The 15,703-nt window shown below is 25.1% G+C and overlaps 1 protein-coding gene across 1 annotated transcript; it reads left to right on the top strand.

The window, feature by feature from the left end:
* Positions 1 to 3,191: 3,191 nt before the first annotated feature.
* On the top strand, positions 3,192 to 15,258 carry LOC145839047 (solute carrier family 60 member 1-like). The gene is made up of 9 exons (XM_082946659.1): positions 3,192 to 3,263; positions 4,508 to 4,650; positions 4,912 to 5,051; positions 5,183 to 5,350; positions 7,173 to 7,374; positions 9,854 to 10,065; positions 10,695 to 10,878; positions 11,657 to 11,848; positions 15,069 to 15,258. The coding sequence occupies exons 1-9, from the start codon at positions 3,192 to 3,194 to the stop codon at positions 15,121 to 15,123; spliced, it is 1,368 nt and encodes a 455-aa protein (XP_082802785.1). The 3' UTR covers positions 15,124 to 15,258.
* The last annotated feature ends 445 nt before the right edge of the window (positions 15,259 to 15,703 follow it).

The following is a 15,703-nucleotide window of genomic DNA, read 5'->3' as shown; positions in this document are numbered from 1 at the left end:
TATTTTTACGCATTGTTTTATTGTTTTTCCTCCTAATTGATATTTATTAAGAGAAAAAATAAAATATTGACTGAAAAAAACCTTATATTTGCCATTAATAAATTTGTATAGCATAAATAATTTCAATTCCCATCTTCTATACTATAGAGACCTCAATCCAAGTTTAATCAATCTATCATTATATGATGAATGAGATATGTTATAACGACTACATATCAACCAGGTAAAATTTTTTGCACACACTCAATTTTGTTAATGTCTTGTTTTATATATTACTTTATCTTAAAATTGTATGAAAAAGTTGTAGCAATGGCATATAGTTATTGAGTTTTTTAGTAAATTTGAAACTTATTACTTCTTTGGTTTTAATGTAACCTTAAAAATTAAACAGTACAATATTTTTTATTATTTTATGGTAAAAAAACATCAGTCTCAAACTCTACCCCTTGCAACAATAAACGTTTTCTGGGGAGTAATTGGAATTATTGGAAAAATAGTTTAAATTGAACTGTTATTTATTTTTCAAAATAGTTTTTATTTATACTGAACTGTGTAGTTAATTCTTTTTTATTTTTAGCTGGGTCAGAATATACTTGAAAATTTTAAAATGCTCTGCATGTATTCTCAACTAAAACTGTCTTTAATTTGATTTAACTTACTGGACTTTGGTTTTAAAGGCTTGTTAGTTCACAAAGTATTATTTTGTGAATACATACCATTTAGATTTTCAATATGTTTAACCAATCTGTTAGAAAGTTTTTATTTTATTAAACTTTTTTCCTTTATATCTCTTAAAATATTACTATAAAATTGATTTTTTTTTTGTTTAAAGTAGTATAAAATTCCCTTAATATTTTTGCCTTATTACAAAAGTAAAAATGCAATTAAAATAAATATTGATTCTGGTTAGGTATTTCAAAGTTTATTATTTGATTTGTTTTAAATCTAAGTAAGCTACACAACTAAACAAAACATGCATTAGGAATATTTATGACTGAAAAGAAAACTAATACAATAGTGTATAGTATATTTATTTGAACAATTTAGGGTTGAAATGGTTATACTTATATTTGTTTGAATAAATAAACCATAGTAGCAGATAATATAATGCATATATACTTTTAGTGTGTCAGGTACGTAGTTTGGTACGTTTCTGCAAATCTACAGAAACATATACTTATGTGCAAAAAAAATTTTTAGTGTTGTAAATATTTAACAAATTAAATACATCAAAATTGTAACATTTAGCACGTTAAAGCTTTGTTTTGTCAAAAAGCTACAATGCAAAATTAAACCTATTGGAAGCTGTAGCTTCAAAAATCAAAATCATACAATTTTATGTTACAAAAACTTGCATAACTTAGTGTTACTATTGACTACGTTAAATGTTTGATTTTGAATACAATATAAATGTTTTTGAGTTAAATTGTCATTTTTTTATACTTATTTTTAATGATATTTTCTGGGTTTACACAAATGACATAAAGAGTCATAGGGGGTGTGGAGCAAAATAAATTGCCTTGTATACAGTTATCACTCGTACTTCAGCATTCCTTTTTTGATGTATTACCATAACTGCATATTTTCAGATTAAATTCAATAACATTTGAGGTAGTTTAAATTGCTATGTTCCCGCTAGGACTTTATTATTTCAGATGTTTTAATTTTTGCAAATTTGTAACTTTTTTGAGCTAGCTATGTCCCTGGTGTGTATAATGTTTAAACTGATTAAGGGCATAGGGGGGGTAAACACCCTTTTTTGGTTTTTGATCTTATTTTATATAGTTTCAACTAAGCTACAAAATGATTTTTTACATATTTAAAAAGTTCTAAATATTTTTTGAGATATAGCCAGTCAAAGTCAGAGGCAACAATAGGATCCTTATGGGATGCACAAACTAAAATGGCAAATAATTAGAAATCACTAAAAATCTATCTCCTCCTACGTTTTTTGAGATAACTACCTCAAATTTTCAGGAAATGTTCCTTGCAATATTTAAAATATTCTGTTGAAACAGAATTTGAAAAATTAAAAAAAAAAGAAATTATAACAAAAAAACTAAAAAAAACTGTTTTTTTTGTTTGTTTTTTGTATAATTTTATTATTTTTTAATTTTTTAAAAATTGTTTCTGACAGAATTGTTTAAATATATCAAGGAACATTTGCTGAAAATTTGAGGTAGTTATCTCAAAAAACATAGGAGTAGATAAATTTTTAGTGATTTCTTATTATTTGCCTTTTTAGTTTGCGCCTCCCATAAGGATCCTATTGTTGCCTCTGACTTTGACAGGCTATATCTCAAAAATTATTTAGAATTTTTTAAATATGTAAAAATCATTTTGTAGGTTAGTTAAAACTATATAAAATAAGATCAAAAACCAAAAAAGGGTGTTTACCCCCCCTCCTTTTCCCCTTAATTTAAACTCATAATAATGCTCAAAGTCTTAGCTTTAGTTTATATTTACTTGAACTATTATAATTTTCTTTTACCTACTTAATAAATCTACTCTATCTAGGGGTGGACAACATACTACTGGCTAAGCATTTTCAAAATTTATGTGAAATCTGGCTAGCTAATGAAGATATTAAAAAGTTTGTACAAAACCTTTTTTTAATAATTTTTACAAAACCCAACTGTAAGACTTTGACCCTAAAAACGGTTTTAAAAATAGTTTTTTATTTTTGTGTAGTGTTAATAACATCATTCTGTTCTAGTATTTTGTTCTGTTTCAAGTCAGTTGGAGTATTCCTTTTTCAATTTATTTAAGAACAATATGTTTACTTAGGTAATTTGATGATCTTACCTAATTTAGTAATTGTTAAATCGATTCAAAATTCTTAAATACCCAATCATAAGCATCCTTCTGGATCTAAATCTTTTTGAATTTAGTTTTCAGTTGGATCATGATCTTTATTTAAAATTAGTACTTTGCCAGATCCAGATAATACTTTCAAAATAGGATTCAGATCTAAACAAGGATCAGGTTGAATTCGGTAGATACTCGAAATATTCTGACCTGTAAAAAAGGAAATTTTTCTTGATTGGGCCTGTCAATAACTTAACGTTGCCCAACCCTAATCTACTCTGTAAACAGAATAGTAAAACTATTGTTTTAGAAAATTAAACCTAGTATTGTATTAAAGTATAAAAGTTTATTATTTTCTTACTCAAAAATTTGAATATTTTTAGATGTGTACTGAAAGTGAACTATCATTTAAATATTTTAAGACATTTGCTCTTTGTGCTGCGTTCTTTTCATTGGTGAGTTTTAATTTATATTTTTTTAAATTACTTTATAGAGTTATACATTTATTTTTTTAGTTTTGTGCAGATAATTTGAAACTCTTGTAAAGTTATTTTAGTTATATTTGATCTCCAAACAAAAGGAAATTGATCAAACTTATTTTGATTTTTATCTGTGTAGTTTATCAAAAACTCATATTTGTTTACAACTTTTTAGTGAATTATGAGTTTTAGTACGTTAAAAAGCTTAGTTTTTGTAACTAAAATTTTGAATTACATTATTGTGTTTTGCAGGTAAACCTTGTAGAAATTTAAAAATAAAGCAAATGATTAAATCAAAGTTTTCCTAAGTAAGTAGGCACACAAAAATTTTATTTTTATTTAGCTTTATACAACTACTACAAAGTATTAAAAAATGTTTAACTAATAAGTTTTTAAAAGTCAAAAACTTAAATTAAAGTGTATACAGGATTGCCACTTTACCTGGAAACCTGGAAAAACCTGGAATTTAAAATAACTTTTCAATTAAATAGAAAAATATTGATTTGACACAAAAAATCTACCATATAGAAACATTTTTTTTTCATCATCAACAAATTTTTAATAAAAAACACATTTGAAGTAGCTTAACATTCTCCTTCAATGTTTTTATACTATTTTACACAGTTTCTTACCTTAAACTTTACTTTAAACTAAAATTAGACCCTAAAACAAATACCTTAAAAAACCTCAAAAAATTTTTAAAAACCTGTAGAAAATTTGCCAAAAATCAGTGGCAACTCTGTATATTTTGACTAGGTGGGTAACGTTTTTAGTTGCTTTACCTATTTACTAGAAACTATATTTTGATGGCATGACTTACAATATTAAAACAAGTATTTGCATGTCTTTTAGTTTTGAAAAATTATAGTTTAAAACTTGAACAAAATCTCGAAGAAAACTTGCAATAAAAAGATTTATTCGAAAAAGGAGTGAACAAGTACTGTGTATTTTGAACCAACTTGAGAGAAATTTCAATTCGTTTGTTACAAAAAATCAGAACTTTGTTATAATTGCTTAAGTTGATTTAAAGTAAAAAAAACATCTGAAAGGTCAGCAAGTACAAGCTTGTTGTTCAAATTTTAATGGAAAACTTTTGAAGCAAGAAAACACAATGAAGTATATATTTCACTAGTTCAGAATAGGATTCCAAATTCAAATTGTATTATATTCACTAAAAGTGCTGTACATAATTTTTTATAACAAACTTTTTTATACCACAGGGATCATCAGTATCTTGCTTGGGGCCAACCTTACCCACTCTTGCAATAAATCTTAATTTAAACATAGATGACTTGTCTTTCATACTGCCTGCTAGGGGAGTTGGGTACATGTGTGGTTCTCTTGCTGGTGGATTTCTCAATGAGTTAGTTGTTTTTGAATGTTGTACGTTGTAAAGTTGTAATTTTAAAGTTTCTTAGTTTTACTTGCTCTTGAAACAAAACTTTTTTATAACAATTTATTTTTATCTATTTATTTAAATACTACGATTTAAAAATCTATATTTTTTAAGTAGTAGTTTGTAAAAAATTCATAAGTAACCATTTTTTTTGTAAAAATAATCTATTATTAAACATTTTATTTATTTTGTTTTACAAACATTTAAACTTTTTAAATAACTTTACAGGAAAATGAACAACTATTTGTTGCTGTTTTGTTCATTAATTATGACGGCAGTTGGAAATGCATTGATTCCTTTTTTGTATTCTGCTTTGATGGCTGTTATGTTTGCCACTATTGGATTTTCTATGGGAATACTAGATACAGGTATTTGAATTTTAAAAAATTATCTTTGAATTTTTTTTTTCTCATTGCTTGCTTTTATGAATTTCCAATGTAGAAAGATCACAGTTTCTACACTTTCTAATTCTAAATTTCAAAACTTAACATTCTTACAGTCGGAAACGTGCTTATATTGGAACTGTGGGGTGAAAAATCAGCTCCTTACATGCAGTTTGCGCACTTCATCTTTTCAGTCGGCCCTGTGTTTGCTGAACCTTTTATTAAATCAACTTCAGCTGAAAGCAATTCTTCTGCAGTTGGTGATAATTCTACTGCGAATTCAAGTTTGTTGTTTTAAATTTATGTATGCCTGATCTTTAACTGCAAGTGTTTTAAGAGGGTGGCAAGAATACCTAGAAACCTTGAGAAGCTAGGAATTTCAGAATTTTTGAAAAAAAAACTTTGAACACCCAGAATTTTAGCAAAATTTGCAAAAAAAATTGGAATTATAAACAATTTTTACATGATAAGTACAATACAATTAAGATTTTAAACTGAAAATCTATCATTTAGACAAAAGTTTATGTTATCATCAAAATTTTATTATTAAAAAAAAACATATAAAATAGCTCTACAGTATTTTTTCAAGATGTTATACTACTTCACAAATTTTTTTACCTTAAATTTAATTTTAAACTAAAAATAGACCCAATAACATGTACTTTCAAAAAACTGAAAGAAATTCAGAAAACCTTGTGGAATTTCTTAAAAACCAGTAGCCAACCTACTTTGAGTAGTTTTACTCATTAAAAAATAAGAACAAAGTCTTTAGTTTTAACAATAAAGATGTATTTCTATTATAACTATTTTTTTGTACTAACTCTTCTCAGGGTTACCAAAAAACCAGGAAAAACGTGGAAATTTAAAGAATTTTTTGAAGAAAAATTATTAAATTTTGACTAGGTATGAAAAATTTATCTCTTATGAATTTTTCTTTGTGTATCATTTTTGTTTATTAAAAACACATTTAAAGAAGCCAAAGTATCTTTACAATATTTTAATAACATTAAAAGCAATTTTTTACCTAAATATTTATTCTAAATAAAAGATTAACCAAATAACTTGTAATTTAAAACACCTGAAGAAAATCAAGAAAACCTGGAAAAAAAACTTTTGGTGACCCTGCTACTCTTAATCAAAAAAGTTTTTTATCAAAATTTTTCTTTAAATAAGTTATCTCTATCAAATTAACTGCATGTGTTTAAGTTTCACTAAACCAAACACATGCACAACTTCTTGTTGCTTATGTGCTTAAAACTTTTTTACGTTATTCATATGAGTTGATTATGAATATTTCTTAATATTTTTCTTTTTTAAATCAATAAATTAGTTTACTAAGCTGATATTTTATCAAATGTACTTAAAACTATTTATCTTATTACTTTATCATAAGCTATAATGCGAAACATTTTTTAAGTTTTTTACTTTATTTTAACTACTATAGAGATTGCAAAAAACTTTAAAATTGTGGAAAAACCTAAGAATTGAAAATTTAGCCTGAAAAAACCTGAAATTTGAGAAATTAAAAAAACATTGACACTTGAAAAAAGTAACTAAAAATCATAAAAAAGCCGAGAATTTTTTAAATTTTTACTTTTAAAGTAATAAAATTTCGATTTGGCACAAAAATCTGAAATATAGATAATTTTTTCAACATTAAAAAATGAAATTAAAAACACATTTAAAATATTTCAACAGTAACTTTCAATAGCTATTATACTGTTTGATACATTTTTTTTACCTTAAACTGAATTTTATACTAAATGTAGACCCTTAAACTTGTACTTTTGAAATCAAGGAAGAAATTTAGAAAACCTGAAAGAAATTTATCCAAAAAACTTTGGAAACCCTTGCTCCTGTGTAACATATCTCTTTAATTGTTTGAATCATTGTTTTATATTACTTATTAACCTTTTTACCCTGTTACAGAGCTCTTTACAGGTTTTTCCCATCCTATTGATTTAAGAACTCTCTGAGGCAATCATTAAATATAATATTTTAACATTTTTTACAATATCCAAATATAAGCAGCTCTGTTTTTATATTGATTATTTTTTTCTAAGAACATCTATACTTGTTAGTTATTTCACTTCACTAACTTTCCAGATTCATCTTCAATTGAAGTACAATCTTCTAGCTTACCCGATGTGGCGTGGGCATATTTTATCTGTGCCTTCACAGCAGTGTTTGTATCACTGTGTTTTTGGTACATTTACATTTGCAACGAAGTTGATGAAATATCTTCTGATAAAAAAAAGGAAAAACTGGAAGTTAGTAAGGATGATAAAAAAAAAGATAAACAATTCAGGTTTGTTCATAATTTGAGTATTTACCCTGTGTAGTTGTTATACATATAATGATTTAAATGTTATATATATATTTTTTATATTATTTTGAAATAATGGTTTTTCCATTATAAAAATCACAATTTTTATACATTAAAGTTTATTGCAAACAAAATACAAAATAGAAGTACTTTTCGGACACGCTCTTCAGTATTTTATCGTGTCAAAACAAGCTGAAATAATTATTTACTGATAAAAACTAATAAAACTAAGTATTTAAGAAAACAAATTAAATTTAACACAATAGTAATAATTAACAAATTAAGGCAATCGTTTAATCATAAATAATATAAATGTAACACAACTTTACTAATCAACTAATTTAAGTTCAACGAATTAAACAAAATGGTCGAATAAACAAATTTCTTTTGTTTACAGAGATCTGGCTTTAAGCTTAAAATCTATATAGCTTCTAAAGTTTTTAGGTGAAATTCATTACGAGCAACTGATATTATTTTGAAGTTATCCACTTTATAGTTTTCGACACACTTAGGATTAGTAATCAGGTGTTGGCCAATCGCTAAACTAGCTATTTAGTTTTTTTTTTTTTTTCAAATCATCAAATTATTTGATGATTTGAAAAAACTAAATAGTAGTTCAGCGATTGGCCAACACCTGATTACTAATCCTAAGTGTGTCGAAAACTATAAAGTGGATAACTTCAAAATAATATCAGTTGCTCGTAATGAATTTCACTTAAAAACTTTAGAAGCTATATACATTTTAAGCTTAAAGCCAGATCTCTGTAAACAAAAGAAATTTGTTTATTCGACCATTTTGTTTAATTCGTTGAACTTAAATTAGTTGATTAGTAAAGTTGTGTTACATTTATATTATTTCTGATTAAACGATTGCCTTAATTTGTTAATTATTACTATTGTGTTAAATTTAATTTGTTTTCTTAAATACTTAGTTTTATTAGTTTTTATCAGTAAATTATTATTTCAGCTTGTTTTGACACGATAAAATACTGAAGAGCGTGTCCGAAAAGTACTTCTATTTTGTATTTTGTTTGCAATAAACTTTTATATTATTACATATAATATTCAAACCATTAATATAACGGTAACCATTAAACGTCTTAAAATCTGCTAGATAATGATGCATTACTTTTTTAATGAAGAATGTTATAAAACTTTTTAGGAATAAATTTTGTAACACAAATCAAAAAAGTTTTTATATTAAACTAAATTTCCTTTTAGACATAGTTTTTAGCTTTAATACATCTTGTGCAAACAAAATATGATTAGTCTATTTAATAGAAATAATTTTTTAAATGTTCATTTTAACTTTTTTTTTAAGCACGCAGAAGTTTTTATTTAATGATTAAATTTTTACAGTTTCACTTATTTTTTTTTTAGTTTTTATTTTACAATTTTTTAAAGATCAAGAAAATTCCAAATTTTTTTTTATTATTTAGCCCACCAACTAGAAAAGTAGCCCACCCCTTCTTTAGTCTAAGAAATCTAAATTTTGTAGTAAAGTTAAATTAAGAGACGAATAAAGTAAAATTCAGTTCTAAATTACGTTAAGTGTACTTCTTTTTTATTATAAATTTTCTAGTATAAGAAAAAAATAAAAATTTTCTATTGATAATACCAGTTCTTGTTGAGACTGCACATTGTAATTAAGTTATAAACTAAGATGCTAGAACTTCATGTATAATGAATTTTTACAAAATCTGTAAATAATATTACAAAAACTTTATATATAATGTATATACACGTATTATTTTAAACTGTTTAGTATAATAGTTTATGCCTGTTTATTTGTAGTTAGTTACTTTATATATGCTTAAAAATATGCTTTTTGGCACTTTTCCTATAAGTTTCAAAAAGTTATGTAGTCTTTAACTCAGAAAAAAGTGTATTGTAGATATTTGGTATTAAATTATACTTAAATTGAATAAGTGTTATATTTATTTAAAAAACTAAATTTTTTGCTAAAAAGTGTTAACCTTAGTTCTTCATCTATAAAGTTTGTATATCTTATTAATCCACATTAGTTGTTTTGTGGTCATTAAAAAATTTCTTTTAGATTTTAAGAATATGCTACTCATAAGATAATGAAAACTAATTTAATGATACTCAGTCATTGTATAAGTTTTTATTTTTTAAGTAATTTAATTTATTTTCGGAAATGTATATTATTTTCTGTTTGACTGCCATCAGTTTTTATGTGATTTGGTTATAAGTAATTAAAACAATTACATATTTTCTAGTAAATTACATTGAAACGACGCTTAAAAAACAACAATAGCAAAAAATGTTGACAGAGTCAACATTAAAGTGAATACAAAAAATGATAATTACCACAACAAAATTTTATGTAGCAAAATAAGTAAAAGATTGAATTTATTAAAAAAAAGTTATCAATATTTGTTGAAATAACTTCTATAATGTTTTTAAGTAACATTTTCTAAAAGAAGTTACTTAATGTCAGATGCACCATACTAGTGCTGCTGTTCATCTTCTACTTTTTGTACGTGGGCGTTGAAGTGGGATTCGGCACGTTCATATACACGATGGTGACGACCCACAGTGAATCACCGATGAGCAAGTACCAGGGCTCGATGCTGAACACCGTTTTCTGGGCGAATATCGCGTTGGGTCTGGCCCTGGCCATACCATTGTCCGTTAAATTGTCACAAAAAAGTTTGTTGTGTTTCAATGTTGAATTTTTATACATTTGCTTTTTGAGATCAATAACTAATAAACTTTACTTAAAATTTCAAGTATACACAAAAAGATTTTCTTATAGTTTAAAATAATGATAACGTTTAACTTTTGACTTATAGTCAGCTTAGAAAAAAGTGTTTTTTGAAAATCTACCGTTATCATAATATTGTAGAAGATTTTATTTTGCTTAATTGAAGAATAACTTTTTATGTTTATTAAAAAAAACAGACTAGCTGAAATAAATAAAAGTTTTATCTTTTTGTTGTTTTAATTAAATTTAATTGAGAACGTATTGAAAACGGTTAAAATCAGTAGAAGTAAATAGATTTAAAATTAAGTCTTTTTTTTCTCCCTCTAGCTTGCATTTTTCTACAGAAATATTTTCAACTTTCTATTTAGGGCAGCTTATATATAAAATTTATTATAACTTGTTTTTACAATAATAAAAACCTTTTGTTTTTAAGTTTTAAATGATATGTAAATAAACTTTGTAACAGATTAAATAGCATATATGTTTTTGTTTTTCCATTTATTTGCTTCTATTGCTTTCTACTTAATAAATTTAACTAATTGTTTTAAACAACTTCGTTATAAACTCTGAACAGATATTATGACAATGAACTTGCTGATAGCAACAATTTCATCGACCTGCTTGCTGTTTTACCCGCGCTTTGCAGGGGCTTACCCTTACTTGATATGGGTGATTGTGGCCGTTTACGGTCTTGGAATTGCCAGCATATTTTCGGCAGGGATTTTGTGGGGCGACCAGTACATAGATTTCAATGGAAGGTAAGTTTGTTTGCTGAATTTCGTTAGCCAGGTCTGCTTTGAAATAATGCAAATGTTAACGTAAATTAAAGTATTTGATAGATTGTGTTTTTGTAGCCAATTTGCTTCATAAAATTTCAGATTTTTGCAAAAGTGTTTGAAAATGAATCTTTCACTTTGTTGTAAGTAAACAAGCTGGTCTCATAAAAGTAATTTTGTAATTTAATTATCTATTAGTTTAATTGTTTACTGAGCTTACTATTTTTAATCTAAACATGGGGGGTAAACCACTTTTTTGTGCTAGATAGTCTTTTTTATGTATTGGAAATAAAGAAAATCTGTTATATATTTCACCGACTTTTTCTATAAATTTCCTAGGAAATAAGATTTCTTAAAAATTAAAAAAAAAATTATTTTAGAAATGCAGAATAATTTCTGGAAGTTAAAAAGAAATTGATAAAAAATGTAGAAGGAGACAGTCTTAAGTAAACTTTGAAAATTCTAAAAAATTGTAAATGAAAAAATATCTTCTTTACAGCCGTAACATATTTAAAACATTTTAAAACTTTTTCAAAAACATTTTAGGCAAAAAATGTTCCAACCCGTTTTAGATTATTTCAGTAAAAAATTTACATTAATATAATTCCGACCAATATTTTTTTATATTGAACTTAAATATTTCACATCAGAAAAGAAATCTAAAGAAATATATTAAACGTTGTTATTGAGCAAACAATTAAACTTACTTGGTAATTATAATCAACATTATTTCATCCGAAAACATTCCAACCAATCACAGAGCAGCATCCATCATCATGGTGGGTAGCAGCGTGGGCGAGATGGTCGTCCCTCTGCTAATTGGTTTCTTCATAGGGGAAAACCCCATTGTGTTGGCATACATCAACGAGGCGTTAGTGGTTGCCTTGGTGATTGTGTTCTTCACGCTTCGTTTGGTCGGTAAGAAGCACGGAAAGAAGAGAAACAATCAAGTGTGAGTTTTTGTTTTTTGTTTAAATTAGTTTTAATAATTGTATTTTAAAATGAGTTGTGGTTTGTTGGAAAAAAGTTTAAATATGAAAGCAGATATTATTTTTTAAATGAAATCAGGATTGCTAGTAAACTATAGAGTTAATAGTTATAGATTAGTTATAAGGGCTAACACTGCTTGAAGAGTTTATTTTTACATTGTTACCTTATAGATAAAAGTTTTTAGCATCTTTTCTAGTTCAAAATTGTAATGTTATGGGATCAAATGACTTGTAAATTACATAGATTGAACAACAATTTCTAGTTTATTAAATCAGTGTAAAGTTTAAAAATCATAGGTTTATTGTTGTGCTTTAAACACTTCGATATTTTATTAGGCTGAACTTTGGTTAATACTTACCATAAATAATAATCAACAATGTTAATACAATGTTTAAGTGTTTCAACTAGAGTTATATATACACTTAAGCGGTTTTCTTTTGAAATTATCAAAGACAGCTGTTTATGTTGTTGTCTGTCTAAAGTTTATGAAAATGTTTTCGTATACCTAAAAAATATATATAAGATCTGAAAAAGTTTTATAATAATTTTGAAGCATAAATAAACGGATTAATTTTTTTACTGCTTGTATTATGATTTGAATTTTTTACTGTTAAAACTCATTTATACTACTTCAGCTTTTAAATACTTTTTAACACCTTCAATGAGTAACTTCCTTATAAAAAATATGATGTAATTTTTTGAATATGAACTTTTTAAAAGTGAAAATAGAATTTACTGTTGTGCTTTTATTTACTTTAAAGTATTCTTGAAAGTATACTTGATTACAAATATCGTTAAATTTTTTACACAATATTTCGACACTTAAAAAAGTAGTTTTTTGAACTTTTACTTTTTTGTATTATTTTTGTTGCTTTATATTTTTAAAAGCCTATCAAATTTTCTTTAGTTTTAAAGCTCTAAAAGGTTGTCATGCAAAAAAAAAAACTAGGGCTTTAAAAGTTGAAAAATGTTTTTAAATACATACTTGGAAACCTTTTTTAACATGTAAAAGAGCTTAAAGAATAAAGTTTTAAAACAAAAAGATCTGATTACAACGAAAATATTTGTCGATTGTGAACACTCCAAATGCTTTATTGTTTGAATTAATTGATAATCTTTAAGAATTATATTTACACAACAAAATTATTTTTAAACTTTTCAAATCAACTTTTTTATAAACAAACAAAAAGGCAGTTTATTCTTTTAATTTTACCTTCTTTTGATGTTTAAACAATTGTAGTAATTTTAAATGTATAAGTTTTTTAATTAGTTTTCTTAGTAGGAAACACTTTATATTTGTAAGTTTCTATTTTTTTTTGGAGTATTTTAAAAAATGAACTGTAAATAGAATACACTAAGTAATGTTACTTTTTTTATTTCGATATGGATCGAAAACTTAAAACTTTGAATTTAAACCATGGTCAAATATTTAACCTATTTAAATGTGTTATGAAACACGTTTAACACAAACTTTTACAGTATTTTAATTAAAGTATTTTCAGCGATGTAACACAGTTTTTATTAAAACTATTCTGTTATTTAAGAACTATTGACAGTCATTTTAATTTATTTACATCCAAACATTAAAACTTTAAGTTTTTATACACGAATATCATATTTTGCAAAACTATAACTTGCATTCTTAAAAAAATGCTTAATTTTAAAGATAAAATCCTTTTTTATTTTTTCATATATATTTTTTGGTTATAAAAAACTTCTGTGTGTTGTTTTAAAACGAACTAGTAGTATTTGAGTTGAAGTAGATACTTGTTAAAACAAGAAAGTTCATTTGTTTTTTTTTTTAGGTGGCGTTAGGTTTTTCAATACAAACACACTTTTATTTTAAAATAATTAACTTAATTATTATTTTTCGCTATTCAAGAAAAAAATTGTTTTTAGTTTTAGCTATGGGTTTAAGATAAGGTCGAAAATATTTACGTTGTTTCACTGTACTACTTCAGGAAGTAATTTAACAATCGAAATTTGTTTTATAATGTTTATTATTTCGTTCTTTGTTTTATTATCTAGTCATCAGAATCAATTTAGTTTTTAGTTTCCTGTAAACTTATTCTATAAAATATGATATTCTTTTTAAAGCTAACATAAATTTTAGTTTTTCAATAATTAATAACTAAAAAAACATGTTAGCACACTAAATATTGTACTTACTGTTTGAACTGTTTACTGAATTTTAAGAGTTACAGTGTGTAGGTATAGTGCAGGGGTCGGCAAACTGCGGCCCGCGAGGTAATTTTTATCTAAAAATAAACTTTTTAAAAACAATACAAACAAAAATTTTTGTGATAAAAGCTTGCAATCGTGCTCTTAATTTAGTAAAAACTCATTAGTCGTGCTCTTTCATTACTTAATTTACCAAATTTTTGGTTTATAATAGTATTTTTTTTTATTGGTTATTAGATGTTTTTCCAGTAAAACTGCGGCCCGCAAAGACTTTTTTCTAATAAATGCGGCCCGCGAGCAATTTTTTATGTGAAAATTGGCCCGCGACTTATAAAAGGCTGCCGACCCCTAGTATAGTGTTTTGAAAAGTATTTTGAAACAAAGTAAACAACTTTCAGCTAAAACTTAAAATAAAAGTCTTCATTGAATGGAACCAGACTCTTTTACAATTGCTACATGTAATTTAGTTAAGTTTAAACGAAAAAAAAAAAAAAGGGCTATAATTTCCTACTTATTTAAATAGGCTGTGCTTCAAAATCAAGCCCCCATCCATTGTAAACTGTTTTTGTTTAAAGCACAAAAGAATTTTCTAGAACAAATTTTTTTTTTGTTGAAATTACTGATGAAGTTAATAATTTCAATAATTAAGTATTTTGATTTTTGTAGAAACTTGGTTATTGCTGTTAGTTTTTAATTTAAAACTTTTAAAGGTATTTTATATAAATAGGTTGAGATTAAGATTACTTTTTACTTCTCTGTTTTATAATAAATAGTTTTTTGTTATTTTATTTTATATTCTAATATAATAATTTGTTAAAAACTGTTTAAAAGTTCTAAAGCAATTAACATGTGGTTTTATAAACAAATTATGATAAATATTTCTAACAATATATTTAGTTATAGTTTCATAGCATTATATAAACTATAAATTATTTAAGCTAAAAAATATCTTTGCTACTACTAATATTTTTGAATTTTTTTTAACAAAAATAATTTAACAGGAAATCAAAAGAAAATGAAAATAAAGAAGAACTGATTGAACTGACAAAAGCCTAAAAATATTAACACTTCAACTACCTCATTTTTGCTTTGTTTTAAAAATCAATTTTTTTGCGATTTCATATGCTCCTTCAATAAGTTATCAATTTGTTATGATCAAAACTTCATATCAAGTTGATTTTAGTGCGTTTTTACGTTGCCCTATGATATGATTTAGTTAACTCAAATAATCATTTTGTTGTCTATTGGAAAAGTTTTTAATTTTGAAAATCACTCTTTTTTTAGTTATGTTGTTTGAAGTGCTTAAGCTAGTTTATGTTGCTTATAGAATATGTTTACTATGAATGTTTTAGAAAAAAAACTAATCTACCATGCGTTTTTTAAAATAATAATTTCTTGTTTAGATGTTTGCCTGAATACTTCACTAAAAATGACTTAAAATTCTTCATTTAATTATACTGTGGATTTGTTAAAAATCTTTCATCTTTAAACATTGTTATTTTTTAATCAGTTTTTATTAGGTTTTTTTTTATAGTCTAAGCTTAACATTAGTTTTTTAGGAATATGAACATTAATAATAAAACGTTTTCATATGAATTAGTCATATTTTGAAATAATTTGTCATACATGATGTAAT

This window comes from Thalia democratica, chromosome 6 (assembly GCF_965202585.1).
Source record: "Thalia democratica chromosome 6, ktThaDemo2.hap1.1, whole genome shotgun sequence".
NCBI lineage: Eukaryota > Metazoa > Chordata > Thaliacea > Salpida > Salpidae > Thalia > Thalia democratica.
This window is presented reverse-complemented; position numbering and strand designations above follow the sequence as displayed.